At 41.6% G+C, this 27,705-nt stretch overlaps 2 protein-coding genes across 3 annotated transcripts in view; one reads left to right on the top strand and one right to left on the bottom strand.

Annotated features, from left to right (window-relative positions):
* Positions 1 to 588: 588 nt before the first annotated feature.
* On the top strand, positions 589 to 13,761 carry PLAC9 (placenta associated 9). The gene is made up of 4 exons (XM_075287992.1): positions 589 to 820; positions 9,589 to 9,680; positions 10,984 to 11,107; positions 13,140 to 13,761. Exons 1-4 carry the CDS (start codon positions 736 to 738, stop codon positions 13,148 to 13,150), a joined length of 312 nt encoding a protein of 103 aa, XP_075144093.1. The 5' UTR covers positions 589 to 735; the 3' UTR covers positions 13,151 to 13,761.
* Positions 13,762 to 14,694: 933 nt separating this feature from the next.
* The window catches only part of ANXA11 (annexin A11), a 28,562-nt gene continuing 15,551 nt past the window's right edge, over positions 14,695 to 27,705 (bottom strand). For both annotated transcript variants that reach the window (XM_075257959.1, XM_075257960.1), the window contains exons 5-15: positions 26,646 to 26,733; positions 25,686 to 25,780; positions 23,532 to 23,645; positions 23,354 to 23,444; positions 22,701 to 22,780; positions 21,823 to 21,879; positions 21,429 to 21,522; positions 20,821 to 20,916; positions 18,206 to 18,264; positions 16,864 to 16,986; positions 14,695 to 16,459 (exon numbers count right to left, since the gene is read on the bottom strand). In XM_075257959.1, the coding sequence (XP_075114060.1) occupies positions 16,400 to 16,459; positions 16,864 to 16,986; positions 18,206 to 18,264; positions 20,821 to 20,916; positions 21,429 to 21,522; positions 21,823 to 21,879; positions 22,701 to 22,780; positions 23,354 to 23,444; positions 23,532 to 23,645; positions 25,686 to 25,780; positions 26,646 to 26,733 (957 nt within the window). In that variant the 3' untranslated portion in view covers positions 14,695 to 16,399. The remainder of the gene's footprint in view (positions 16,460 to 16,863; positions 16,987 to 18,205; positions 18,265 to 20,820; positions 20,917 to 21,428; positions 21,523 to 21,822; positions 21,880 to 22,700; positions 22,781 to 23,353; positions 23,445 to 23,531; positions 23,646 to 25,685; positions 25,781 to 26,645; positions 26,734 to 27,705) is intronic.

The raw sequence follows: 27,705 nt of genomic DNA, 5'->3' as shown, positions 1-27,705 counted from the left end.
TTTTATGAATTTTTTTTTCAATCAGTATCAGTGCCCATAACTGAACTGTATTTTGAAATATGAAGATTTTCTCCAGCTTTCTTTCCATTTTTCATACTCTCACACACCTATGTCCCCTAATACCCTCACACAGCTTTTTGTCTGTTTTGTCTATAGATTTCCTAGCACATGGTGTATCTATAACCTCCACTGCTATATGGATTCTTTGGGCTCTAGTCTTTTGAATGTGAATGTTCAGAGGTGTGCTATTCTACCCATTGTCTACCTCTTGTCATGTTTAGTCGTTCCAGTAAAGAAATTCAATGTATCATCTCCAAATCTGTGAACATGTTGCTTTAGTTAAAGCAGAACACATGTTGCTTGCTGGCAGTGACATCATTAAGAGCTTTGTCGAAAATCTACAATGTGTTTGCTGTAATACCTGAGGCACAGAGGGGGTTAAAGTGAAGGATCCTTTTTTTTACCCACTTTTCCTGTAAGGTTAAATGCTGGCCTTTGGATTCCATGCACGCCCTGTGTGTATAAATACAGAATGGGGAGGGGGGGAGACTTGGGAGTCTCTCTGGAGCTCGGCCAGATTGTTGGATAACTGGGTCTGCTGTTAGGCAGTGTAAAAAATATCCTGGCCAGCTTTCTGCTAATATCCTACATTCAGAGCTCTCGCGCAGTCTACAGAGTGACACAGGACATCTTAAGCACCCTGGAGAGGAAACACTTGTGTCTTATTTGAGCTGGATGAAGTTGGATCATAATATCAACATGGGCACCATTGTTCCTATAGCATTCTTGTTGCTAGTTGTGCTGGATGGGAGCTTGTCAGGTAGTGTTACACATGCATGTTTTTTTGGAAACTATGTATAGTTAGCCACACTTAGCATATATATATATATATATATATATATATATATATATATATATATATATATATATATATGGTGTGTGTGTTTCTACTTCTACAGACAACTTACAAGCAGCTTGTTTGGAGATGAAAGAGTTACATGTATACATAGATAAAACTTTAGTATTTATATATAGAGAGATATTCATTCCAGGATACTATACATATGAAAAAAGTTCAAGTTCATACCATAAGGCAAAAAATAAGCACAATATACAGAAAGCAAATTAATTGAAGTATTTGTTAATTTGAGCGAAGAAATCTAATTTGCAGTGCTGACATAGTCCACAGCTTTGCAAACAGGATATATTTGTAACATATTTGTGCATGCTAAAGCCATTTGTACAGGACGTCGCTCAGCCTATGAATATACATATATACTTATTCTGTAATCTAAACAATAATGTAATTTCAATAGGGCTGATCCGTGGGTTTCTGGGTGCTGTTCCCCTTCAGCTGTTATCGACTACCTGAGGATGGCATCATATACTTCTATGTGCTTCTGCCCCTTCGTTTCAGCAGACGGTGGGGTCTTAGCACCTGCACCCCCAGAGAGCATAATAACTTCTCACATGTCTGTATCTGAAATGACAGTTACTGAATAATATTACTCCACCATACTACAAAATGTAAGCGCAGAACTATTGCACCCCATTGCAAAATTTCAAAAATGATCCCCACCCCCAATTATGACATGTCCTCATGTGGAACAGAAGGACACTTTGCCCCCCCCATGGCGTCAGGGCCCAGGTGCCCCAATTAGATTTAGTGCAAAGAGGTTTTCTGGGCAAAATTTTATTTTTTTCTTTTAAAGTCTGTTAGTGCAGTTAATCGGTTAATAAATGCACCCAAATACCTTTTGCAGTGTTTTGAGTGATTTATGGATGTCTATAGGAGCTCCTGGCATCTTCTGCATTTGTTTACTTGGTGCAGCTTCCTGCTCTGTAGCTTCCACACTAGCTCCCTCTTACCTGACTCCCCCCTTCCTCTCTCCCTCCCTCCCATACATCCCCTCCCTGTCTCTCTAACTAGCCCACCCACTATTAGCCCTTCTCAACTAATTCAGACCACCCCCCTGACCGCATTATACTTACTTCTCTTCCTTCCAGGCTTCCTCCTGTGGACCGCCCCTCCCTCTTTCCTGACTGCTGGCGCACGCTACTCTGTGCTCTGCAACCAGAGGGAGGAGTGGTCCACAGGAGGAAGCCTGGAAGGAAGAGAGGTAAATCTAGTTGAGTGGATAGGGGCATAGGAGGAGTAGTAGTGAGGTTTCATTTCTGGAAATGGATCACCACCGGATAACCAGAAAATGTCCCTTGGGCTTTAGGGGCATTGCTTTCCATCAATTGACTTTAGGGGCATTGCTTTCCATCAATGGGCTTTACTATTTGCTGCTGCTAACTGTTGCTCAGATCCACCTTGTGTATGTCTGATGATGACACACTGCCCCGTCTGAAGCCAGCTTCCTTCCTTTCCCCATGCAGTGCGTTATCATCAGACATGCACAGTACAGTTAGTGGATGGATCTAAGTAGCAGTTAGCAGCAGCAGATAATGAAGTCCATTGATGGAAAACAATGCCCCTAAAACCCCTTTCTGCACTTACATAGGGAAAAAAGGATGATTCTTACAAGAATGGATCAGCGGTTCTGAATGAGAAATGGATCACGGTAAACTCTGCTCACAGCCCAACAATGTACTGTGATTAGTTTATATCTCAATGTGCTGACAGACTCCCTTTAATGTCCTGGAAATGTCCTTTAATAATATTTCACTCTGATAAGATATTCTGAGTGACATTGTATTTAATGAAGTTCACGATTCTTCTCACTTCTCACTACGATATTTTACATCTAGTTTCGATGCAGCTTTTGGTTTAGGTCTACACAAGTTTTTACTGTCCGCAGAAGCTGATCTGTATACTACATATGTTCACATTGCAAGTCAGTATGTCATGCACAGTCACAGATTCCCAATAACGCTTGTATGATCCCATGTTCTTGAATATACAAGCCTGTGCTACAAATACTGTCAGGAATAGGACTTGCTACATATTTTGCGGATTGTTTCTATAGCTGTAAAAACGCTGGACATGTGTATAGAGCCATAGAAATAAAAGGTTTGATACATTGTCTCAATGACAGATCTATATCTGCGGACAATATACTGTAAACAGCTACAATGGTGTGCATGGGGAACAGTTTTCGTTAACATAGACCCATGTATGATAGTTGAGGGCTGGGGCAGAGCTGGTTCTGGTGTTGGAGCAGTTTGTCACATTGAAGATGTATCTTGAGACAGAAGACGGAATAAATATGTCATAAACATCAGTAAAGACAATGGCAGAAACAATGATTAATGTGTAAGGAATATGAGAGTGAAAACATCTGCTGTTCTGTGTGCGTGTAACACTCCATGATTCAGTTCGCAGTCAGCGGCCAAGTCATCCCATACTACGAGGTCCTCATAATATGTTTATGTAAGACGGTAATAGTTTAGCACTTAATGTAGTTTTGGGAACTTAGATCCCACACTTGGTGACCGTGTCAGGAATCCTGCCTCAAATCCAGCTGTATGTCAGCATGTAGTTTAATAAGAGTTCATCTACAACCTAGTGAAAGAATTAAAGTGATTTCATGATCCCCTAACCCTACGGCACGATGTGCTAAGTCACAAACCCAAAGGTTTCTTTTCTGATTGACCTTTAATGGGGTAATACAATTTATATTCCAAAAAAATAACAGAAGCAAATTGTATCAAATAAAAAAAAAAATCTCAGTTCTTACAAATCCCCAAAGGAGAAGGGGCAACACAGTGGCCTTGCAGCGCTGGAGTCCAGGGTTCAAATCCTGCCATAAACAACATCTGCAAGGAGTTTGTATGTTCTCCCTGTGTTTGCGTGGATTTCCTCCCATTCTACAAAGACATACTGATAGGAAAAAGAAAATCCCCAAAGAAGATGTTTTGACGTCCTCCTCCAGTCTTTGTTTACATGTAAACAGCATGTGAATAGAAGGAGTTAATATGTTTGCACACCTCATTGCTATTAATGTTATATAATATTCTGTGTTATCCTGGAGTCACCCCCAAAGGTGGAGTTTAGCTTCTTGCATTTGTTTGAGGAAGATGGGCATAGGTGCTTGTCACCCACAGACGGGTTATTAGGGTTGGTTTACTGCCAATTGGGTTTCCTTTGATGGAATGGGGAAATAACAGTAGTCAGGCACAAAGGGTTAAGTCTTGGGAGTGACTAAGCATCTGATATGGCCAAGTGGAGACTGCGGAAAATTAGGAGAAGGCTAGAATGCTTTCCCTAGAGGGCAGCAAACAGAGGCAGTGTTTCCCTATTTACATCTTGGGAAACAGATTTGCATATTCTTCCCATAATCCCCCACAGTGGAGCTAAAATGGTTTTTGTAAGACTCCACACACCTGACAAGGTGGTCTCTCCTCAAGGAGTGACATTATCCGCATAACCTGGTCTAGAAGTCCAATCATAGATCCAATCAGATCAAAACAGCACTGTCCACTCACTTGGCAAAATCCCACATCATTGCAGCAAAGGCTTGTGGGAAAGTCGGGCATGATGTTCAAGGGAGATTCCCCTAGAGGGCAGCATACAGAGGCACTGTTTCCCTATTTACATCTTGGGAAACAGATTTGCATATTCTTCCTAAGACAGAGGTTAAGCTTGGGAGGAGTCACAGGGGTATAGCTATAAGGCTCCAGATGTAGTAACCTCACATGGACCCTGGTGCCTGAATACTCCCAAAGGCCTTTCTGCCACATAAGGGGACATCTAAATGGCATCTACTAGAAGGGGTCAGTCTAATTTTGGCATTAGACCCAGGTGCTAAACATCTACGGGCAGAGGCACTTGGTTCCCTTTTGGTTGTTAAAGAAAGACTTATGTAATCCAGAAAATATGTATGCTTAAGTCATTACTCTATATGAGTTGGTGAAATGTTATTTCCTTCAGCCATTATAAGTTTCGGCCACCTATAATACTCCAGCTGTTCTGTACTAGTTGGGGAGTATGGGAATAATAACAGCTGTAACACTGACAGAAGACTTACGTGCCGACCATTAATAATGCCATTATGGAAGTGCTTTACATATAACTGCAAGGAGATCTTTTACATTCAGTGAAGTCACACAACGGCCACAGATTGTTACTAAATGATGGATTGCCAATATCTTGAAAATTAATTTGTAAAACCTAATTTGCTAAGTATACAATGAGTAGTTTAGGGAGCCGGAGCCCAGGGTCCACTCAGACTATGTCACACAGTTATCACTCTGGGTTTGGACCATTTCCTCTACCCCAAACCAGCCAAGGCCAGGGCAGCCTCCTCGTAGGATGTAGTAATGTCACAGCCAAGAAATACACTGCTCACATGGGCAAGTTGTCACCAGCGTTAATGAAGTAGATGTTTGGCATTACATGGGTTAACTAGAATTGCTCAGCAGTAGGAAACAGCAGTAAGCGGAACAGAGCACTTCTTGTAACACAAGACCAATGATCTTATGGCACACACAGTGTTTGCCTAATTCTCTGGACTTTGCACCTGGCACTCACAATGACTGGTTTTCAGATTTCCAGGGGATGCTGCGATGCCAGCCTTGGGAACATGTTCAGCTATGGAATTGCACCATATAGACAGAAAGTAGCACCAGTAGCAATGGTGGTCCCAAATAACCAAAAGTGTGGGAAAACCTCCCTTTTTTCTTGGTCCTACCCAACATGACTACAAGGTATCAGCATGCAAAGACTAAACATAGAGTGGTGGCAAAGAGACACTGTCTGCTGCACAGCCATGGGCACAACCAGATTTTGCCCACTTGTAAACACATTGCGCCACTCTCTTTCCTGAAAATAGTGATATTGCAATATATATACATAATGCATAATATACACACAATGCATATATGCAGAACATGTTACACAAAGCACAAGCAAATTTCACAACTCAAATGCACAGGCTAACCTTGGTCAAGGACCTCAAGTAGTCTCCCACCTAAGGTCACTCTCTGGGAGGCAGTGGCTCCGAATACCATACTGCCCAACCGTCCCGATTTCCGAGGGACACTCACGCTTTCCTACCCCTGTCCCACCGTCCCGCGCAGCTCACTACATGTCCCACTATGTCCCTTTAATGATTTACTGATCAATCATTCGTCCGATCACCGCCTGCTCTTATAACAGATAAGTGGCTGCGGTGATCAGAGGAATGCTTTACTATGGTTCAAGGACCTTGTGTGACATCACACGGTCACGTGACTAGGTGGGCGTGTCAGTGTCCCGTGCAGTGAAGAGAGAAGAGATCGTGTAAGGTACTGAGAAGGGAGGGGGAAGGGGAATGTGAGATGCAGGATGGAGAGAGAGAGAATGTGTGTGTGTGTGTGTGTTTGTCATTATACTGGGGGCAGAGATGGAGGAGGGGACATGAAATGGAGCAGAAAATGGGGGCACTTAAACTGGGGGACAATTGGAGAGGGCATTAAACCGTAGGAGGAGCTGGAGGGGACCTGTCTGCCTCTAGTTGCCCCCAGTTTAATGTCACCCTCCAGCTACCCCTACAGTTTAATGTCTGCTTCTATTTGCCCACCGTTTAATGTCCCACTTCATCTGCCATTTATTTATTGCCCCCTCCAACTACCCCCATCGCTAATGTCCCCCTCCAGCTGATCCAGTTTCATGTTTAAACTGGGGCACCAGAAGAGGGACTTAATACTGTGGGGCAGTTGGAAGGGAGACATTACAATGTGGAGACATATAATGTGCGGGTGACTGTAGGAGGATTATACTGTGTTGGGGGACATGAAAAATGAAAGAGAATGGGCGGAGTCAACATAAAAGTGGGCAGGGCTAAATTTGCTACATTTTGTCCCTCTTTCTGTTGTTCAAAAGTTGGGAGGTATGTAATATATTTAGGATTTTTGCCAACACCACAGTCTAAACCTGCCCCTTAATTGAAATACATATTTCAGGGAGTAAAGGACTACATACTTTTGGACTGGGAGAGCACTGACCCCTATTCCCTGACCCTAAACAGCAATAATATCGGTCAAGAAAATCCAACATCTATGACCTTATTTACCACGAGGGCAAACGTCTAGTGTGTTTGGTAGCCCTCTGTACACACTACATTTTGCAGCAGGTATTTGGCAGTGGTCTTTAATAAATTCATTGTGTGAGTATAAGGAGGAAAGCGCCGGAGCAGCCTACGTGAAAAACATTCCTTCTAATATTGCTACCAGTTAGTAGAGATATTATGCTGGTTATTTGGGTTGCCACCTAGTTCTTCCAGAAACATCTATGTATATATAAGAAACAACATAAATCAGCATTCTTTATTGGAGTGCGCTTTGATCTCTGTATGTGGTGGACAACCATGACATCCAAGCGTGAGATAGTTCGTGTGAGCTTCTTTAAAGTTTAGAGTAAGTAAGGTGTATTCATCCACATCTGGTCTACATATGGGACTGTTCAAGTACACCTGCTATACGTTGCAAAGAAGAGCTATGATCTTACTCTTTCTATTTTGTCTATGTCTCATTGAATCTATATTTTTGGTTATATACATGCCGTACTACAGTATTTATCCGGCCGATGGGTCAATGTGTCCTAAATATTACAGCAAAAGCAGCCAGAAGCTGGTAATGACTGCCGAGAGTCCATATACAGTACAGCAGGGAACGCTGCATCCTTTGTATCCAGGAACACATCCCACTTGGGTAAATAATCATGTTATAAGACGTTTATAGGAAAAAATGAAGCTATTGCATCCTGGCACATCTCATCTAAGATGTCTGCAAAAGCGATTAGCGTGTTATAATCCCCGGTGAAGCTACAGTAGAGAAGGTCCATAATAACAAGTATGAACAAGCTTTTCAAAGTGATAAGCCTATAACATAAAACCCCATTTTTTTCATGCTACCACATCCAAATCTCTTTCCTTGGAATAGAACAGACTGGGGCATTAGCTACATTATGTAACGGATCAAACCACAGATCCATCTCTGCTCAGTGCAAACCTCAATATTGCAGCCTCTGCCAAGGCTAAAATGGAACAGGCAAGACTAAGGCACAAGGAATTTCCTTCTTCAGGCACGTGTCTCTGGTTGGAAGAAAGCGTCTGATTTTTGTCCAGAAAGGTCTAAGAATGGCAATGCAAGTGATCCTACTTAATACCGTACCGTGATACCAAAAATTGCAAATAACCACATTTTTTTTCCACAGGTGAAAATCAGTCGTGTGAATCCAGCCTTAGACAAGTTTTATGATTTTATATATTATTATTATTATTATTATTATTATTAACCCCTTCCCGCCGATGGCATTTTTTGATTTTCGTTTTTTGTTTTTGACTCCCCTCCTTCTAAACCCCATAACTTTTTTATTTCTCCGCTCCCAGAGCCATATGAGGTCTTAATTTTTGCGGGACAAATTTTTCTTCATGATGCTGCCATTAATTATTCTATATAATGTACTGGGAAGCAGGAAAAAAATTCAGAATGGGGTGGATTTGAAGAAAAAATGCATTTCTGCGACTTTCTTACGGGCTTTGGTTTTACGGCGTTCACTGTGCAGCCAAAATGACATGTCCCCTATATTCTGTGTTTCGGTACGGTTCCAGGGATACCAAATTTATATGGTTTTATTTACATTTTGACCCCTAAAAAAAATTCCAAAACTGTGTTAAAAAATTTTTTTTTCTAAAAGTCGCCATATTCCGACGGCCGTAACTTTTTTATACATAAGTGTACGGGGATGCATAGGGCGTCTTTTTTTGCGGGGCCGGGTGTACTTTTTAGTTCTACCATTTTCGGGAAATGTTATTGCTTTGATCACTTTTTATTCAAATTTTTATCAGAATCAATACAGTGAAAAAACGGTGGTTTGGCACTTTCGACTATTTTTCGACTAGCCTCTCTGTTGCCTCAGGCCAACTATAGAAAGGTGCTCCTAGGTGCCTACCCAGCTATCTTTGGTTGAGTGATCGGGCCCCTCTAATTAGGAAATGTCCCCCCCTCCATTAGCAGATCAAAAAATCCCTTTATTTAGCCCTCACATAGTATATCACACCCTTTTTTTGTCCCCTTTTTTTTGGGCCCATCACACAATACATGACCCCCATTTTGTGGCTCCCCACACAGTATATGAGCCGCTTTTGGATCCGCTTTTTATGCCCCCTCTATATGACCCATTTTTTGCTCTACACACAGTATCTGACTCCTTTTATGCCCCCCCTACAGTATATGACCCCTTTTTTGCCCCCCATACAGAGCATCATGACATAACTGTAGCGTCGCCTAGTGGAGGCAGCAAGGGGAGCCAGGACAGGAGCATTGACAGGTGAGTAAATTAACATAATAAGTAGAGGCCGATTTAAAAAAAAAATGATGCCGCCACAGTTTGCTCCATGAGGCACCGCCGGAGGCCATCGCCTCAGGTTGCCTCATGGAAGATGCACCCCTGGTTTGTAGCCAATAAACTTCTTTTGCTGTAATATTGTAACCACTTACATATAACTTCATTACATTTACACACATAAGGTATAATTCAATTCCATCAGCTCCTTCTTATCGCATTATATGTTTGGAGTGTATTATGGATGGAGATGGGTATGACATTATACATATCTGGATTGAACTCTTTATCCTAATGTTTTGTCTTTTAACCCTTAGCTGCTGACCCTGTGATTACCTTACAACGAGAGAGAGGAGAGTGGTGTAATGAACACCAGAAGGTTCACAAACGTTTGGATGCGATAGAGGAGGTAATTGAAAATTCCAACTTTTTGGTGGGATGGAGGAGGAAGCATTGGTACGGTCTCTCATTAAGAAAACCCAGATTATATGGAGTCTTATTGGCAATACTAGAAGAATTTAAGATACACTGGCTTGGCTACAACCCTTAGTCATGTTGCAAGGCTTGCTAAAGGTTGAACGTTAAAGGGGTTGTCTCATCACAAGGATCCTATCTATACTGCTAGTTTATGTGGATTTAAGACTTTTCCTAAATGCCTTGCTTTATCAAAACTGCTTTGTTTGGCCGCTATCTTAATTTATTCACTTCATTGTTTACACTCTGTTTCTGTGGCCCTTGGGATTATCTGCTCATTTGTCAATTTCAAAAAATTTTTTAGTCCTAGATTATAAACATTTGTGGAAATTCTCACTATTCATCCTAGGATACTGGCATATAAATGGTAATTAGAATGGAAATTATTATTGCACAGTCCCATAGCACCCCCTTGTGTATGAGTCCATTACCTCTCTGATACAGATACTAGGCTGTAAATACAGAACATAAACTGAGATATCAATAAACTTTTGGAATAGTGCACAAATAGACTGTATCACCCTGTATCTACTGTATCAATCTGTATCACGTTGTATCTACTTTATTACGTCACCATTCTTAGGATCCCACTGAACTGCCCGGATGCTATCCACAATAGATATAACAATGCTGGAAATATTTCTAATAGTGCCCTACAGGAAAAAGGAGTTCTGTATATTATCTTGGAAATCCATCACTAAGCTGCTCCAACCAAACAATCCCGGCAGCAAAACATGGGCGTTTAAAGGCATTCCTGGGATCTCAGTATATATGAGGCTACCCTTAGGATATCAATATCAGGTCAGAAGTGTCGGAATCTCAGCCCACTCCTTGAAGTGGATGTTGTGCTTCGGCCTCTTCATTGTTTATATCAGTCCATATACTAGAACAACCTGGGCTGATCTGGGTAATGCAGTGCTGTCCTCGTCCCGTGAGTGCTAGAGCCCTGATATATGTGCTATATGGTGCATTACATGGTGGTTAGTACTGGTTTCCTTGCAGTATCGGGGCACTGGGTTGGAATCTGTCCAAGGACAACATCTCCATAGAGTTTGTATGTTCTCCCGGTGTTTGAGCGGGTTTCTTCCCAAGCTCCAACGACATAATGATAAGGAATTTAGATTGTATGTCATAATGGGGACAGAGGAAAGGTCTGTAAAGCATTGCGGCAGCATATAAACAAGAGAAGTAAGGATCATGTATGAACCAATGCCTACTTACCATTGTATCTTTTTCAGAGAGTGACAAAAACTGTGGAGCACCTGTATTCTGAAGTCAACTCTTTGCTCAACACCATTTCTGGCTCTTCTTGGGCCCTATCGGTAGCACCCAGTGGCCCTCTCTTGGATATATTTGAGGAAGGTGAGTAAAGATCTTGAAAATATTCACATGACATCCTAACATTCTTAAAAATAATCAAAATGGGAAGGGAAGACTTTGAAGACTGGATACAATGTATTTGTTATATATGCAGGACCTGAGAAGTACATATTGTCGAGAGATCTGTTATCAGGCCATGTACACTTGAGGAAACGCCAATAGTTTAGAATAATTTATTTAAGAAGACAATAAAGTTTTTATTTTTGACACCCCATATTAAAAGAAATCTGTCACGCTGAGCATGGAGGAGCCAGACAGATTCATATACAATTCTATGGGAAAAGATTCAGTGTAACTTGTATTTTATGGAAATCCTATGCTTAAAAGTGTATGGGTTGTCCTACTCAGTTATTGGCAGTCTTCATACCTGTATGAGCATGCATACATAGATAGTTGTCAGTCACCGGTAGGACCGCCCACTGGACTCCTAAGCCCAGAATGAGAAGTTTAAATAAATTACAAAAAGTTAGCTTATGTTCACATTTGCATCAGAGTTTGGAGCCTTCGGTACAGAGTCAATCTAAAGTCATAGGCGAATAAGTCCTGTGATTTCATTTGTCAAGAAAAAAACTGTGGATACCTGGCGGCTCCCAATATAGTTAATGGCGTCCTGGATCAGTTGCTGTCTATCATTAGACAGACCAAATGAACCAGGAGACAACACTAATGTGAACATGAACATGAAGCTCCATAAACAACTCCAAGTGTGCCATTCCAGGGGACATCCATGATCCATTCCAGGTCATATTCTGCTCTATGTCATTGGAACAGACTGGACCAGATGCCCCTATAGAAAGAACTGCATCACTGAATGCACTTGGATGTCAGTCACCCCATTGGTTTCCTCTGCTGAAATGGTGCACACTAGGTCATGTGAATGGAGTCTTTTGCTGAATCTTTTCCTGCAAAAATATATCTGAATTTGTCATCCGATTCTTCATTCACTTTTCTTAAATGTAGAAGCACTGTGTCCATGGGAGGTTGACAAACCGAATCCTGGCTGTTGGAAGTAGCCAGCAGTGGAGCAGTGAAGAGCATGCACATGGTCATCGCTCTCTTCATTTCAGAGCTGAGAAAGCTGTGCAGGGAAAATGCTAACACCAAGGCTGCTTTGTTTAAGGAACAGTGGGGGGGCTGCCAACATCAACCAATAAGTTGTGCTCAGTGCTAACCGTTATAGTTACTCCATACGTTAACCTGAATGTCGCTGAGTGTTCCATATTAGTGAACTGCATAACCTCAGCCATTCCAGAAGTTGATCAGACAAGACGACCTTTGTATTCTAAGTCTCTCCCTGGAATGATTCATTTCTGTATGGAACAACACACTAGCTCAACATTTTATTTAGTCCAAGGCTGTGAGCGCTCCCTTATGGAAATAGTGTGAAATAAAATGTACGCCCCTTGATTTTTATCCAGTTTCTAATATTGATGGTCTATCTTTATGCCCTGTTCACATGTGCGTTTGGATTCCGTCCGGGGGAGTCTGCATGGGGACCACCCAAACGGAAAACCAAATTGCAATTGTAAGCGCTGTGCAGTAAAAGCACACGGACCCATAGACTATAATGGTGTCCGTGTGCTTGCTGCCCGCACAAATCATGTGGACAGGAAAGTAGATTAGGAACTACTTTCCGGTCCACAAGATCCCTGCGGAGATCTGGTGGCAAGCACACGGACCCCATTATAATCTATGGGGTCTGTGTGCTTTTAATGCACCAGAGATTTCAATTGCATTTGGTGTTCCGCTCGGGGGGTCCTCATGCAGACTCCCCTGGATGGAATCCAAACGCAGATGTGAATGAGGGCTTAGGATAGGCCATCAGCTTTAGATCTGTAAGGGTCCAACATGCGGGACCCCTGTAGATCAGCTGTTTGGAAACTCATGGTAATGTTTGTAGCTCCAACCTGAGAATGCATTGCTCAATCCCTGTCTATCTCTAGTATGGTTACATCTTAAAGCATTACTTTTCTCACGTGAAGACTTATTTCTTTTATTTTTGTATTTCTTACAGATTCGAGCTGAAGATTTCCCTTTCTCCTGTGCAGGACAATATCTACGTTCTCAACACACTTTATATAGTTTTCCGTTGTGCATTTTGTGACATATAAAGGTTTATTTTACTACACCAGAAGCTTGAGACCTATTGCTTTAAAAGAACTGCAATGTAACATGTATTGGACATAAAACATATTCAGCATGAAAATTGTTTCATTCTTTGAAATGAAACCTGGGCATTACCAATATGTGACTCTCTGGTTGCCAAATTTCATGCAACTTTCCAAGTGAGGCATAGTTGGTGAACTGCTCATTGTGGAGATAGTACCTCAGGGATCCCCAAACATCATGAGAAGGAACAGGTCCAGGCCCATTTGGGTTTCATCTGCACAATGCTTAAATGAACTAAATCTGCACCCAGTTCAATGCCTTTATATACCCCATTTATTGAGTCACCAAATTTGTAGCTAAAAATACACAAATAATAAGAACTGTAGCTTGGAAGTTTATCCAAATAATACAATGATCACAGGGAATCCCAATGCTTGGAACCCATGCAACTAACTAAAATCGATGTGGTAATCTAGCAGTGTAGGATGCCATACACCCGAGGGCGATGTTGGACGCTGATTTGGCCTTCCACCTTCCCCACTACATGCATATGCACACCTGCCCCAGTGCAACATGGAGTAGTGAATAAGTAGAGACTTATCTCCCTAGAGAACATAAGGATTTGGATTTGCATTTGCTAGTGTCACATGATAGAGGAGATTCTTATCCTTCATATGACACAAAGGTTGTAGTGCTATCTATATTATTTCCAGAGATATACCTGGCCGAAAACACACGTCAAGGTTGAGAGCGGCTGTCGCTACATATACAGTACAGACCAAAAGTTTGGACACACCTTCTCATTCAAAGAGTTTTCTGTATTTTCATGACTATGACAATTGTATATTCACACTGAAGGCATCAAAACTATGAAGTAACACATGTGGAATTATAGACTTAACAAAAAAGTGTGAAACAGCTGAATATATGTCTTATATTCTCGGTTCTTCAAAGTAGCCACCTTTTGCTTTGATTCCTGCTTTGCACACTCTTGGCATTCTCTTGATGAGCTTCAAGCTTATAGGGATCACAATGTACATTTATTTTCCTATCCATATGTATTAGTAGAATGGGAGGAAATGCATGCAAACACGGGGAGAACATACAAACTCCTTGCAGATGTTGTTCCTGGCAGGATTCGAACCTAGGACTCCAGTGCTGCAAGGCTAACCACTGAGCCACCGTGTTGCCCCTAGGATAGGATGCTGATTTTAGCCATGGTTGTCTGCAATAGGCCTAAGGGGTTGGGCTCCACACCATAATTTATCTGATAAAAATCACACAGAAGAAAGCGCACTCCATTGGATGAATACATTTAAACGTTCCTACTTCAAGAGTTTGGCTTTTTCTGTATGAAGATTCAGAAGACTCTGTAGAAGACTATCTAGATGGAGAATCGTCAGGACAGGTCTATATACCATGCTGAAATACATATAAAGTAAACAGAAAGTCCAACAATATGGAGAATACAAACTGATTTAATCACACATAACATCTGTAGATGTAATATATACTTTAAGCAAACAGACACAATTTGGCATCTTTACAAAACATGTTTCGCCTCTATATGAATTTTATTTCTTCTCATAAATTCTAAAATATGAAGTCTAGGTGTTTCTGCTCAGTCTATCAGCAAAACCTGCAATTATTTATTGTGTACAGATAGGATAAAGATGTCATACAAACTGTATAAATGTCACGGGATCTTAAGAGGAAAGCAGGACTGAATTCACACTGCACACATCACATGACGGGCTGTATTTATTGTAACAACTCTTCGATAGATTATTTCTTGTGCACTTTATTGAGTTGCTCTCATGATCAGCCCGGCACAAATTCATTTACATGCACATCAATGAATGATACAAGAAGAGGCCTATGGAGGTTTTGTCTGGGATATCTAGCCTTCAGTATAAGAAATAGAACAGATTTCTGATTGGTAGCTATTAGAGATGAGCGAGTAGTATTTGATCGAATACCTTGCTCCCATAAGAATGCGTATAAGCGGCCGAACACCAAGGGGTTAAGCGCATCAGATATTCACTGCGTTTAACCCCTTGGTGTTTGGCCGCTTACACGCATTCCTATGGGAGCCAGGTATTGAATTGAATACTACTCGCTCATCTCTAGTAGCTATAGGTAACACAGACAGTCTTACAAGGCCAGAAATAAAACAGATGACCCTTTAAGAATAGTCGATGGTGGGAATTTATCAATACTTGTGTTTCCTATGCCAGTTTTTATTAAGTTCCTCCGATGGTGTGACAAGCTCCCGAATTACTAAGACGCTCCAGTATCTTAATAATTCTGCTGTATCTCAGGAGGTCGTAAAATGTACCGGGCAGGTTGTTATAGATTTCAGAGATGGATCATACAAGTCATTGCCTCTTTTTTTTCATTCTATAAAAAAGCAGCAATTCTGGTGGAAAAAGGAGAAAGTGGTGCAAAAAACAGGCATTTGTCTCTCTGTTATAGGGTGCATGCACACAATGTAACGCGGCACTGATTCTTGCACGATAACTCGTGTAAGGATCAGCGCTGCAAAACAGAACGCGGCACTGATTCTTGCAAGATAACTCATGTAAGGATCAACGCTGCAAAACAGAATCCCATTGACTTCCATTGAAGTCAATGGGATTCTGTTTTGCAGCGCTGATCCTTACATGAGTTATCGTGCAAGAATCAGTGCCGCGTTACATTGTGTGCATACACCCTTATAAGTATACCTGGCACTATCGAGTATTCACATTAGGGTCTATGTTTTAGCCACCTGGAATGATCTACAAACACACATATAGTAGGAAATATTTAATAAAGAACCAACTTTTTTGGAGAAAAAAAAAAAAAGTCTTGCGATAGTAAAATCAAAATACACCAAGAGATAGCACTGGCCAGTGACTTCCACTTACAATATATCATGTATAGTATCAATGGAATAATGCAAAAAAACAAGAAGTGAACAGAAATGTGGCTTGTGCTTCTTCACAATAGCACTATATATTGGTGCCCTTTCATCGTAGAGGTGCAGTCTACCATGGAGGAGATGAATGCCCAGTGGTTTATATGACAACACTGGGCAGTCAGCTCATGATGTGTCCAAGCATAGAAAATGAGAGGCAAAAACACAGACAAAAAGTCTTTGAGTTAGAAGGTGTGAACGCGATCTTAGTCATTTCCACCGCAAAGTTTCAGCAGGGTCTTCCTGTAGTCTCCAGACGTGTCACCCTATGAAAGTGCAGCAAAAGGGTTTAACACTCAGCACAACATATACTATAGCTGGACATGCATATTACAGTAAAGGGGTCTTATGGGACATTTAGAACTGGAATCGGTGGAGGTGGTGATAGGTTAAGTTTAGGACCTATTCTTAGAACCCCTAAGGATAAGCTGGATGAAGTGGCAGCGTCAGATTTCTGTAACATGATCCAGTATCACTGAGAATTGCTCTGTTACTAGTATTACTAAAGTGAAATCCACCAAATTTCTGCTGCAATTTTAAAATCCATGCAATGTGCAAATGAGATACCAAGGGATGGAGATGAAGCTGCTTGGCATCAGATCCCACCACCCTATAACCCCCATAGCAGATGCGTAGTCTACATATTCTGTGTATAGATGCCATTTCTTACCGTGATATCTGTGTACAGAGATTTTCCGTACATTCTTTTGTATTCCTGACGAATATCTAGCAGATCCACTTCGCTTCGAGACACCATGATACGTATCAGAGTCTTGTCTTTAGTTCCAGCACCCTATAGGCAAGAAAAAATACAAAACTGACACAATGTCTAGATATCGAGAACCCTAATCATAAAAATGTCAGTTGTATATGAATAAGATCCTGTTCTCGATTCATATTAAATTTACTATTTTATGAATGACAAGAATTTTTGTTTTAACTCCATTCCCCACAGCTCATTTCCAGTGCTGGAAAAATGTACTTGCTCTACAGCACTATAAAGTCATGTGAATGGATGCCCATGGAAAAATAAAAAAGCTGCACAAAAATATATGTTTTTTGAAGGTTTAGTGTTGCTCCAAACTGTAAGAAAACACAACGAAGAAGGTAGGTTTTACAATCATCATAATAGCCTTCAGAATAGTTAAAGGGGTTCTCTGGCTTTATCATCTTATGACCTTAGGAGAGGTTGCAACAGCTGAGGCCGACACTGGTCAGGCTTCTGGAAGAGTAGCAGCGCTTCCTGAGCATCACAGGTCATGTGACGTCACATTAATCATCATGGTCATGTCCTATTTGCAGCTCAATGCCATTCACGTGAATGTGGCATGGCTGCTATACCAAGTTCAGTCGCTGTACTTAGTCCGGCGCTGGACGGTGTTTTTCGGCACTTGGCTGATCACTGCAGTCTCTTCAACAGGTGATAGATGGTGGTCACAGATGTTGGACCCCTGCTTAGGGATAGGTCATCAACTGATAAGCTAGGAAAACCTTTAACTTGTCCCTATGTCTGTGATAGCTTTCATTAATTTGCTGGGGGTTTTTTTATACTGCTTCCCCCAGAAGTATTAATGACTTTGTACCAGTTTTCTGATGTTAAATAGTTGCAAAGTTTCTACAATAATTGCACAAAAATTTGTGACTTTTTGGAATCATCTACTGCCAGCTGACAGACTGCCGAATTTATTAAGAAGTGTGAGCCTCTTCATAAGTACGAAGCGTCTATACTGCACCTTAGATTAGCGCTGCCATATAAAGTGCTAGTCTTAGTTCATTATGCCCTTATGTGCCCCAAAATGGTGCTATTAAAAATGCAGCTCATCCAAAAACAAGGAAAAAAAAACAAGCCTAGATACAAGAATGAAAGAGTTAACCGTCTCAAATCCTGCAAAGAAAATAAATTGCTGCATCCTCGAAGACCAAATAATTCCGTTCACTTGGATGCTGTTTGTCAGGAGAGTCTTCGCCTGACCTATACTGGTTCATGGTTGCAGGATACCTCATACACTTACCTTCATTGCTTTATAGAGACGTTCCGCAAAGAAAGCCGGAGTGTTTTTAAGGCATTTTACTGAAAGACACATAAAGCGGTAAAAATAAATGTTAGCAGCGCTCTACCATAGAAACTATGAGACCCTCGTCAAACTGTAATGAAGATTACAAAGCCAACAGCTCTTAGTACTAAGCTCATGGAAGTCAGGAACAGAAGAATATATCAAATTCAGAAATAGAGAAATCTGTCTGTATTCGATATTCACAATTTTCAGTGCGATAACACATAGCGCTATGTTATCAAATACATAAAGTAATGGTGTTCACATTTAGTGAGATGGTTGGGGGGGCACAGTATTTGTTTAATGACTTTATTAATTTATAAATAAATGACTTGGAAGAAACGGAGATATTCCCCACAATGCCCCAAGTGTAACCTGTCACCTCTCCTGAGATGTTTCAGCAAATCATTGTATCACTTTTAATGTAACAATCTAGGAGCGAGAATTCTACATTGTGCTTCCCTCTGTTATTCCTCCTGGCTGGGTGTTACCAGTGGGGGTGGGGGGTGTCCACTCAGGGTTAGTTCACATCTGCGTTGGTATTTCGTTCGGGGGAGTCCGTATGGGGATCCCCCCTGAACGGAATATCAAACGCATTTGCAAGCGAGGTGTGCTGTAAAAGCACACGGACCCCACGGACTGTAATGTGCTTGCCGTGAGATCTCCACAGTGAACATGTGGACAGGAAAGTAGTTCACAATCTACTTTCCTCTCCGAATGACTCGTGTAGAGATCTCACGGCAAGCACAAGGACCCCATTATAGTCTATGGGGTCTGTGTGCTTTTACGGCACACCACTTGCAAATGCATTCGGTAGTCTGTTCAGGGGGATCTTCATGCGGACTCCCAAAACGGATTGCCAAACGCAGATGTGAACGAGGGGTCACACCCTGAGTCACCCCATTCACAAAGAGAATGGTAATACCAAGGCAACCTTCATAAATTTTAGGAAGAATAACAGAGGAACAGCACAGCAAAGAGGAAAAACTCTCCAAAATGTCTATATAATAGGAAATGCAAGTATTTACTGAAATATACCTGCCAGAAGAGCTGAAATATTGTCTATAACTGCAGCCATTACAAGTTGGATCAATATGGGTGTATTAAAGGGGTTGTCCAGTTTCAGTAAATACTGTAAATTTGATTCTTTGTATATTGAAAAGTTATATCATTTTCCGTAGCTTTTCATTACACAAACAATGAGATTTACTTGCTAAAACTGGATGACGCCTTTAAGCAATGCAAGGATTGTCTGATTGCTGAAGGTTCAACCATTGGAGCCCCCCAATGATCAGAACAACCAGGGTCCCCAGATCTTCTTTGTGAATGAAGAGGTTGTGGCGTACTCACAATACCACTCCATCTACACAAGGACTTGGGGACCTTCGTTCTCATAATCACCAGAAGACACAATAGTCCGTTCCCCAGCGAAACGTAAATGAACTACAGTTCGTGACACATATCATTTTAGGTCATTGTTTCCCTCATCATTGCCCTTACAGAAATAAGAAGCGGAGATGTGGATATCTAGAATATGAGCATGTAAAGGACACAGCACAGCAACCACACATGCAGAGAGATGGACACTGTCACAGAACACAATGGATCTGGGCAAGATTGTCAATGACACCTGAATGCTAGAGGCGATCTAAGAATTACCAGACATCATCTGGAAGCTAATATGTGATCAAAGCAAGAGAGAGATAACCAGCGTTAGCATTGACAAACAAGGTATACACTGCAACCATACATATACACAGAATATCCTAACAGTCTATGGAGAGAACCTGGAAATGTTAACACTAGCCTGAAGGATGTGAAACTCTTGTCTTACCGCCAGCTACTGATACCTCTATATATTTTGTCTGCAGGGTATGTTCACATGTACTACAAAGATCTGGAGGACGCCACAGAAGAACCCACTGTTGCAAATCGGCACAAATGGTGCAGCTTTTGACACAGATTTGCTTGCGGATCTAGCCCCACAGATTGGTTACAATGAATAAAAATCTCTCCCCTTCTGAATCTATTCCTACTCCCTTGGCAATACTAGCCTGGCTCCCCATCAGTGTCTGTGTCCTGGTCTTTGCAATATAGAGACTTGCAGGGAACCAAGTTAGTATTGCCAGGGAAGAGGAAGAAGACTGGGAAGGTAAAGATATTTATTTTTATTATCTTATAGATTTTGCAACATTGGGCTTTGTTACAGATTTGACTTCCCTATTTAAGTCAATGGGGAAAAACCAAGAAATTCCGATATTTGTGAATATACCCTGCCAAGATCCAAGTAAACATTAACAGAGATATCCACAAATCGGTTATATAGCATGTTATCTGGGTGGTAACGCCTTAAGGGAGCAGTGTCAGACGGTTACCTTACGTAAAGAGCCACTGACACTATACTGCCCAATTTGTCCATTCAGCTTGATGGCAGAAGTCGTGTACAGTACCCTGCAATCTGCATCAGAGACATACAGTCTACCCACAAGTACTCCGATAGCTGTACATCACCAGCAGAGGATTTATCACAGATCTCCAGATACTCTAGCAATCTTCCTTAACAAGCCACTCACCGACTGCGATCATTCCTCTCTCCAGATCCCCGGACATTTCCCGACATATGCTCTTCTCCAAGTCCCGGTTGCACATTCTCTGGTACTCATGGAAAACTGAGACAAGAATATATACATTATGTTTTATTACTATTATTCTTTATTACTACATGCATAAATGTATATTACATTGCTGCTCCCAAAAATAGTGCACACTGACTAAGTCTCTCGCACAGATGTGACCATAGTGGTATTTGTTTCAACAACCACAGCCGTTTCGAATAGCACGCTCTCATAGGAATGAATGGACGCAGCTGGCACGCAGCCGGCCGCTTAACCCCCTGCTCGCCAGCTGCGTCCATTCATTCCTATGGGAGCGTGCTATTCGAAACGGCCGTTTTGAATAGTATTCGCTCATCTCTAGTAGCAATCCCTAATGTGTCTATTTTATTTTTATTACAATAGGTCAATTGGGATCATTATCTTGTTGCCAAGATCCTAATAATAATCTTGCCTGAGGGCCATTCAGTAGCAGAAATTGGCCCCTAAACCAAATCAAGGGAAGAATTGTTGGGGTTGTTTTATTTTCTGTGTATTTTCTAGATTCTTACATTATAACAAGCCATTACCTGCATTAAGGTGTGCCCTACTGCGTGAGCACAGGATAGCATTAAACTTGGACTCATCCGTTCCCAGACGATTTTCTCCAGCTGCATACAACTCCTAGAAACAAATTATTATTGATTCAAGTGTACAAACATATATACTGTACTATATATTCCTCTATCTGCATACATACATACAGATGGACGGGGAGCAAGTGCAGGCTGCTCCTATTCAAGTAATAGTAGCAGACCTCCAATTCCCCAGAATCATCGCTATACAGCACCTCTCCTATTGCTTAAATAGGAACAGCCTGCATGCTATCCCATCACCACTGCTATACCTTCCACTGCTATAATAAACTTATATTGCTTATCCTGCCTACTCCACTACACAATAGTAACTCATCCTGGTGCTTACCTGTACATCACGCTGGACCAGTGACATATCCACATGGGTGCTTTCATCTCTGTTCCCCTGTAAAATAGATATAAACTCGATGAACTCAAAACTTAATGTCTCATGTTAGATGGTGCCCTGTGCAGTACTATGGGCTGACATTCTGCCACACAGTGAATGAATACACAAATAAATGTATCATATATTATATGATGGTGTCTAGGTAACACTTCCACAAAGTGCTCAATGACAATGTAATCTAAATATATACTACACAGTGTAACAGTATATATGATATACAATAAAGTGGTGAAGTAACAACAGCATACAGTGAACAAATAAAAGCTCCGTACCTTAAAAGGGTTTTTACAGGCTGAAATATAGCCTATAAGGATAGGTGATTGATATTAGAGCAGTCAGGGTCCGATACGTGGCATCCCTACCAATACGCAGCTCTCGGCAGCAGAGAATGGAGCAGGAAGTAAATAGCGCCGTTCTCTTTGTAGTGGCTGAGCTGAGTCACTGCAGCTTAGCTACAATTTAAATGAATGGGATCTGATCTGGCGTAACCTGATGTGATCACCTAGAACAGAGCTATCTTGCGCCATTCTCAGTATCAGCTGAACGATGGGGGTGCTGGCTGTTAGACCTCCACAATCGGATATCCTTAGGATAGTTCATGAATATTTTTAACCAAGAAAAATCCTGAAATTTCTCAATCTAATAACAGTGCTATAGAATTAATATGAAGGTTTTCCATATACGTAAGATGTCAAGTGAGCGCCCATTTGGCCAGCGATTCCATACACATCCTTATACATATCTGTTTTCAGTGGATTACTGCTCTCACTCATCTCATCATGACGGCGACATAAAACCATATGTACAGATGAAATTACCTGACTAAGAGATATGAGCAGCCTCTGAAAGTGTCCGGATGTGTCGCTCTTTATCGCTTGCTCTAGGGTCTTCTTAAACTCTGCAGAAGAAACACAATGTTTCACTTTCCTTTCTAAGGGTGCATTCACACTGAGTAAACGCTAGCTTATTCTGAACGTAAAACACGTTCAGAATAAGCGGCGTCTAAAGCAGCTCCATTCATTTCTATGGGAGCGGGGATACGAGCGCTCCCCATAGAAATGAATGGGCTGCTTCTTTCACTCCGTGCAGTCCCATTGAAGTGAATGGGGAGTGCCGGCGTGTACGCTCCGGCATGAGCAGAGCTTGCCGTATATGCCAGCACTCCCCATTCACTTCAATGGGACTGCACGGAGTGAAAGAAGCAGCCCATTCATTTCTATGGGAAGCGCTCGTATCCCCGCTCCCATAGAAATGAATGGAGCTGCTTTAGACGCCGCTTATTCTGAACGTGTTTTACGTTCAGAATAAGCTAGCGTTTACTCAGTGTGAATGCACCCTAAACTTGGAAAGAAGGCCAGTGAAATAAACAATTGTATTCAGATTTAGATTGTAGTGAATTGTACCAACACAACATGACAGTATTACACAGCAATGTATTATGGTCTGTTCTTATGTCTTTTGGTTCATTTACCTGTTTTATACAGTCTGTTGATTTCCATTATTTCTGCATTGCTCCTAGATGCTAGGATCTCAATGAGACATTCTTCATCTGTCCCGGCACCCTGGGCAAATAGAAATAGTTAGTTATGGTTCTTCTCTGATAATACACAGTTTATTACGGCGTCTACACAACTTTGCATTGAACTTACTTTAATGGCATCATGGATTTCTTGGACATCGTACAAGGTTGGCGCTTTCATCATTGCTAAAATTGTTTTCTCAAAGTTTCCAGACAGTTCAGACTTCAGGTCCTTTATCAAATCCTATTAAAAGATGAAGGAACAATTAGTTTTGAGCACTCACACCAGCGAATAAATACTTCTGTCATTGAGTTCCCAAGATATCAGCAGCCTTTGATTTATATATTATACATACATCATATGCATATATAGTATAGTCCTCTATCTGATGAGGCAGAGGAGTCTGAATGTACGGAGGCACAAATGTGGTTGGTCATTGTAACAAATATTCACACAAGAACGTAGAAAGCAGGGTTGAATGATCAGGATCGGAAAAGATCGGATTCCGATCGGCGATTGAGTAAATTTCACGATCACGATCAGAATTCTGATCCCGATCTTTTCCAGCGGGATCGAGGTCGGAGGTTATCTCAAGATTGGCTCAACCCCAAAAGTGACTTTTCCCATAGATAAGCAATGACTAGGGTTGAGCGATCGGGATTCGAAAAGATCGGATTCCGATCGGTGATCGAGCAAATTTCACGATCGTGATCGGCTGTAAAATGATCGGAAGTCGGGTTTTAAAATCGATCCTGAAATCTCAAGATCAGCTCAAACCTAGTAGAAAGACAAAATGAAGAAAGTTCCATGTGAGCAACAGCTGATCGTGAGTCAGTCACTTCTAAGAGATAAGCAAATAAGTTCCCCAAACTACACAAAGAACACAGCCTCACTGATATTGGTTATAGGAAGTCCATTTCCGTCACTACGTTTGGGAAAATTACTTTACTTCCTGCATGGTGTAAATAGGAGTGCAGGTAATCGTTTTACAAGCACCTGTATTTGTGAGTTATCTGCTCTTTTCTGGTCCTCCACTGCATCAAGTGATCAGCAACTAGACTGTCCGGCTTTCTCTTATGTGGACAGGAAGTGTGGTCCTCCATCCATTCACATGAGACCAAGTCTGGTCCTCCATCCACTCACATGAGACCAAGTCTGGTCCTCCATCCATTCAAATGAGACCAAGTCTGGTCCTCCATCCACTCATATGAGACCAAGTCTGGTCCTCCTTCCACTCACATGAGACCAAGTCTGGTTCTCCATCCATTCAAATGAGACCAAGTCTGGTCCTCCATCCACTCATATGAGACCAAGTCTGGTCCTCCATCCACTCACATGAGACCAAGTCTGGTCCTCCATCCACTCACATGAGACAAGTCTGGTCCTCCATCCATTCATATGAGACAAGTCTGGTCCTCCATCCACTCACATGAGACAAGTCTGGTCCTCCATCCACTCACATGAGACCAAGTCTGGTCCTCCATCCATTCATATGAGACCAAGTCTGGTCCTCCATCCACTCACATGAGACCAAATCTGGCCCTCCATCCATGAGAGTCACATCAAGGCTCTCATAAACATAAATGGAGAAACTGAATAAATTAATGCAGAAACTCTGCAGAGAAAATCTCATAAATATAATAGTCCTCCCTGCCTGACTACTAAATTCATGAACATCCATGAAGCTGTTTCAGGTGTCTATAAAGTCTATAAACTACAGAATAAGCCAATAAAACTTATGATAAACATCAACTAAAAACCGCAATGTCATTAGTGAGAAAAACAAGAATTTTCCCAGTCCATTAAGGTTCAGTACTTGAACCAAGCAGTATCAGGGTATAATTGCTAACCACAAAGCTTACACCATCATGGAGCATCAATGTGCTATGCCGTGACATCGTCATAATGGAGTTGGTTTATACTAATGTTACTGGGAACCTATTTAGAGAGGTCATATACAGAGCCTGAAAACATCAACCTCATCAACCTCCAGTGTTCCTCTTCACTCACTAGGTATAAAATAATGCTTGCAACAAGACTACACCGAGTTCATGTGATGATTTCACACAGCATTGTGGAATATGTTCGTGGTTCCTGCATGCATTTGTAATTGATAATATCTCCCTCTCCCTCTATATATATATATATATATATATATACACACACACATACATGTGCACACACACAGTGTACACATGGCTGACTGCATTCAGAGCTCTGGAAAATGATGTGCAATGGAAAAATAAATGAAGGATACATGTTGTACGTGGACTGAACGCCTACCTTTCCATAAGCAGTTTTGAAGGATAAACTAATCTGCTGCCTCTGCTTGCTAGACCGGCTTCCTAGGCATTCAATAATGGCCTGTTCATCGGTTCCTGTCAGCAGAACAAACACGTTTTTATTTTACTGAACAAATATCTGCAATTTTACCTGTATTATACAGTGAAACAAATTAACAATAACAGATTAAAGAAAACAATCAACTGAGAAATAAATACATTTCTATACAGATTACTGCGACTAGTCATCATTTATCTCTATTGATTGATATGTATGCTCTGTGTGACTGAGAATGCAAGTGTCTTAATACAGTGAGGGGAGTAAGCTGCTGCCAGATATTTGGCTGCAGATTTTTCTATGGGAACGACGGACTGGGGGTGTTAAAATCCAAATGTCCGTCCCTTCTTTCACCTTGACACCTGCTGTCAGGGAAAATGAGTGAAAAACTAATACACAAGATAGTCACCATCTGATATAGAACCATAACATGCCCCATACATGACGACTGATTTGTCATTACGCGATTTCCACGTAACGTAAACCCTGCAAAGTGGATTGGATCCTGGCTAATCCCATCTATGCATTGCAAAAGAATATCCGCAGCAGAAATGCTGTGATTTCCAAAACCATCTTGCAGGCATGTCAATTATACCTACAGAAACACTGGGGTTTTCCATACAGTTATAATAGAAGCAGAAAGTCTGCGGGACCCCATGTGATCATGAAAAGGGGATTCTCCTTGAATGAAGCAATGGTTCTACCTATGTACTGCTGCTCCAATCCCTCTATGGGACTGAACATTGTGGGGTTCCTAGCAGTCAGACTCCCAACAATTAGAGACATGTCTCTTTTCCTAAGGATATGGCATTACTTTAATTTCTGATATAACTCCTTTACAGACAATGGATAATATCCTCAGAAAATGTCTGTACATGCTTCTTTTCCCCCACAATTACTTACCAAATCCTTTCATGGCCTTTCGTAAGACTTCGGCATCTCTGAGTGGGTCAAAATTTGGTGCATCTGTAATAGTGGGGCGTCTCACGGTCTGCACGGAAGAGAAGGAATTGCTTAACCAAACAGTATTGTTATACGATATCATTATTATCTGGGGTCAGCCACTTTCTATTAAAATGTGTTAAAGGGATCCTATCATTAAAACTCAATTTTTTCTGCCTACCACGTAGGAATAGCCTTAAGAAAGGCTATTCTTCTCTTACCTTTAGATGTCTTCTCCGCGCCACTGTTTGGTATATAATCTGGTTTTCGTTGGTATGCAAATGAGTTCTCTCGCAGCACTGGGGGCGGGCCCCAGCGCTCAAATAGCACTGGGGGTGTCCCCAATGGTGCGATAGAACTCGCCACCTCCATCTACTTCAGAAATGGATCTTCATTGCGTCTTCTTCCGGTGGTGGCTTCAAACTTCGAGGCCTCGGGCAGCCGAATGCGCATGCCTGCCGGCCACAAGAAAATGGTCGCTTACACAGTATTGTAAGCGCCCATTTTCTTGTGGCCGGCGGGCATGCACAGTCGGCTTTGCCCTAGGCCCGAGACCTAGAAGTTTGAAGCCACCACCAGAAGAAGAAGCAAAGAAAATCCATTCCTGAAGAAGATGAAGGTGGCCCTGGAGAGTTCTCTCGCAGCATTGGGGACACCCCCAGTGCTGTTTGAGCGCTGGGGCCCGCCCCCAGTGCTGCGAGAGAACTCATTTGCATACCGACAAAAACCAGATTATATATCAAACAGCGGCGTGGAGAAGACATCTAAAAGGTAGGAGAAGAATAGCCTTTCTTAAGGCTATTCCTACGTGGTAGGCAGAAAAAATTGAGTTTTAATGATAGGATCCCTTTAACTGAAATAAGCAATGGTGTGTATAGATTGATGGCAGTGGTCATAACACTCATAGGACTTAAGAGGGACACGTTTTTGGAATTTAACCATATCACCACTTTTCCTGCTGTGCCCACTTCTGTGTAGGCACATTCACAGATAAAGCTCAGTACAGTAGTGATCCGGACAT

The sequence above is a fragment of the Leptodactylus fuscus genome, chromosome 10 (assembly GCF_031893055.1).
Source record: "Leptodactylus fuscus isolate aLepFus1 chromosome 10, aLepFus1.hap2, whole genome shotgun sequence".
In the NCBI taxonomy this organism is placed as follows: Eukaryota; Metazoa; Chordata; class Amphibia; order Anura; family Leptodactylidae; genus Leptodactylus; species Leptodactylus fuscus.
The sequence above is the reverse complement of the archived record's forward strand: the minus strand, read 5'-3'. Positions and strand labels throughout refer to the sequence as shown.

What these genes read in the sequence shown, in the direction of transcription:
- PLAC9 (XM_075287992.1), top strand. Translation starts at nt 736, where the DNA reads ATGAAGTTGGATCATAATATCAACATGGGCACCATTGTTCCTATAGCA. An exon ending in GCTGGATGGGAGCTTGTCAG is followed by an intron (nt 821 to 9,588) that starts GTAGTGTTACAC and finishes TTTAACCCTTAG; the next exon opens with CTGCTGACCCTGTGATTACC. An exon ending in GTTTGGATGCGATAGAGGAG is followed by an intron (nt 9,681 to 10,983) that starts GTAATTGAAAAT and finishes TATCTTTTTCAG; the next exon opens with AGAGTGACAAAAACTGTGGA.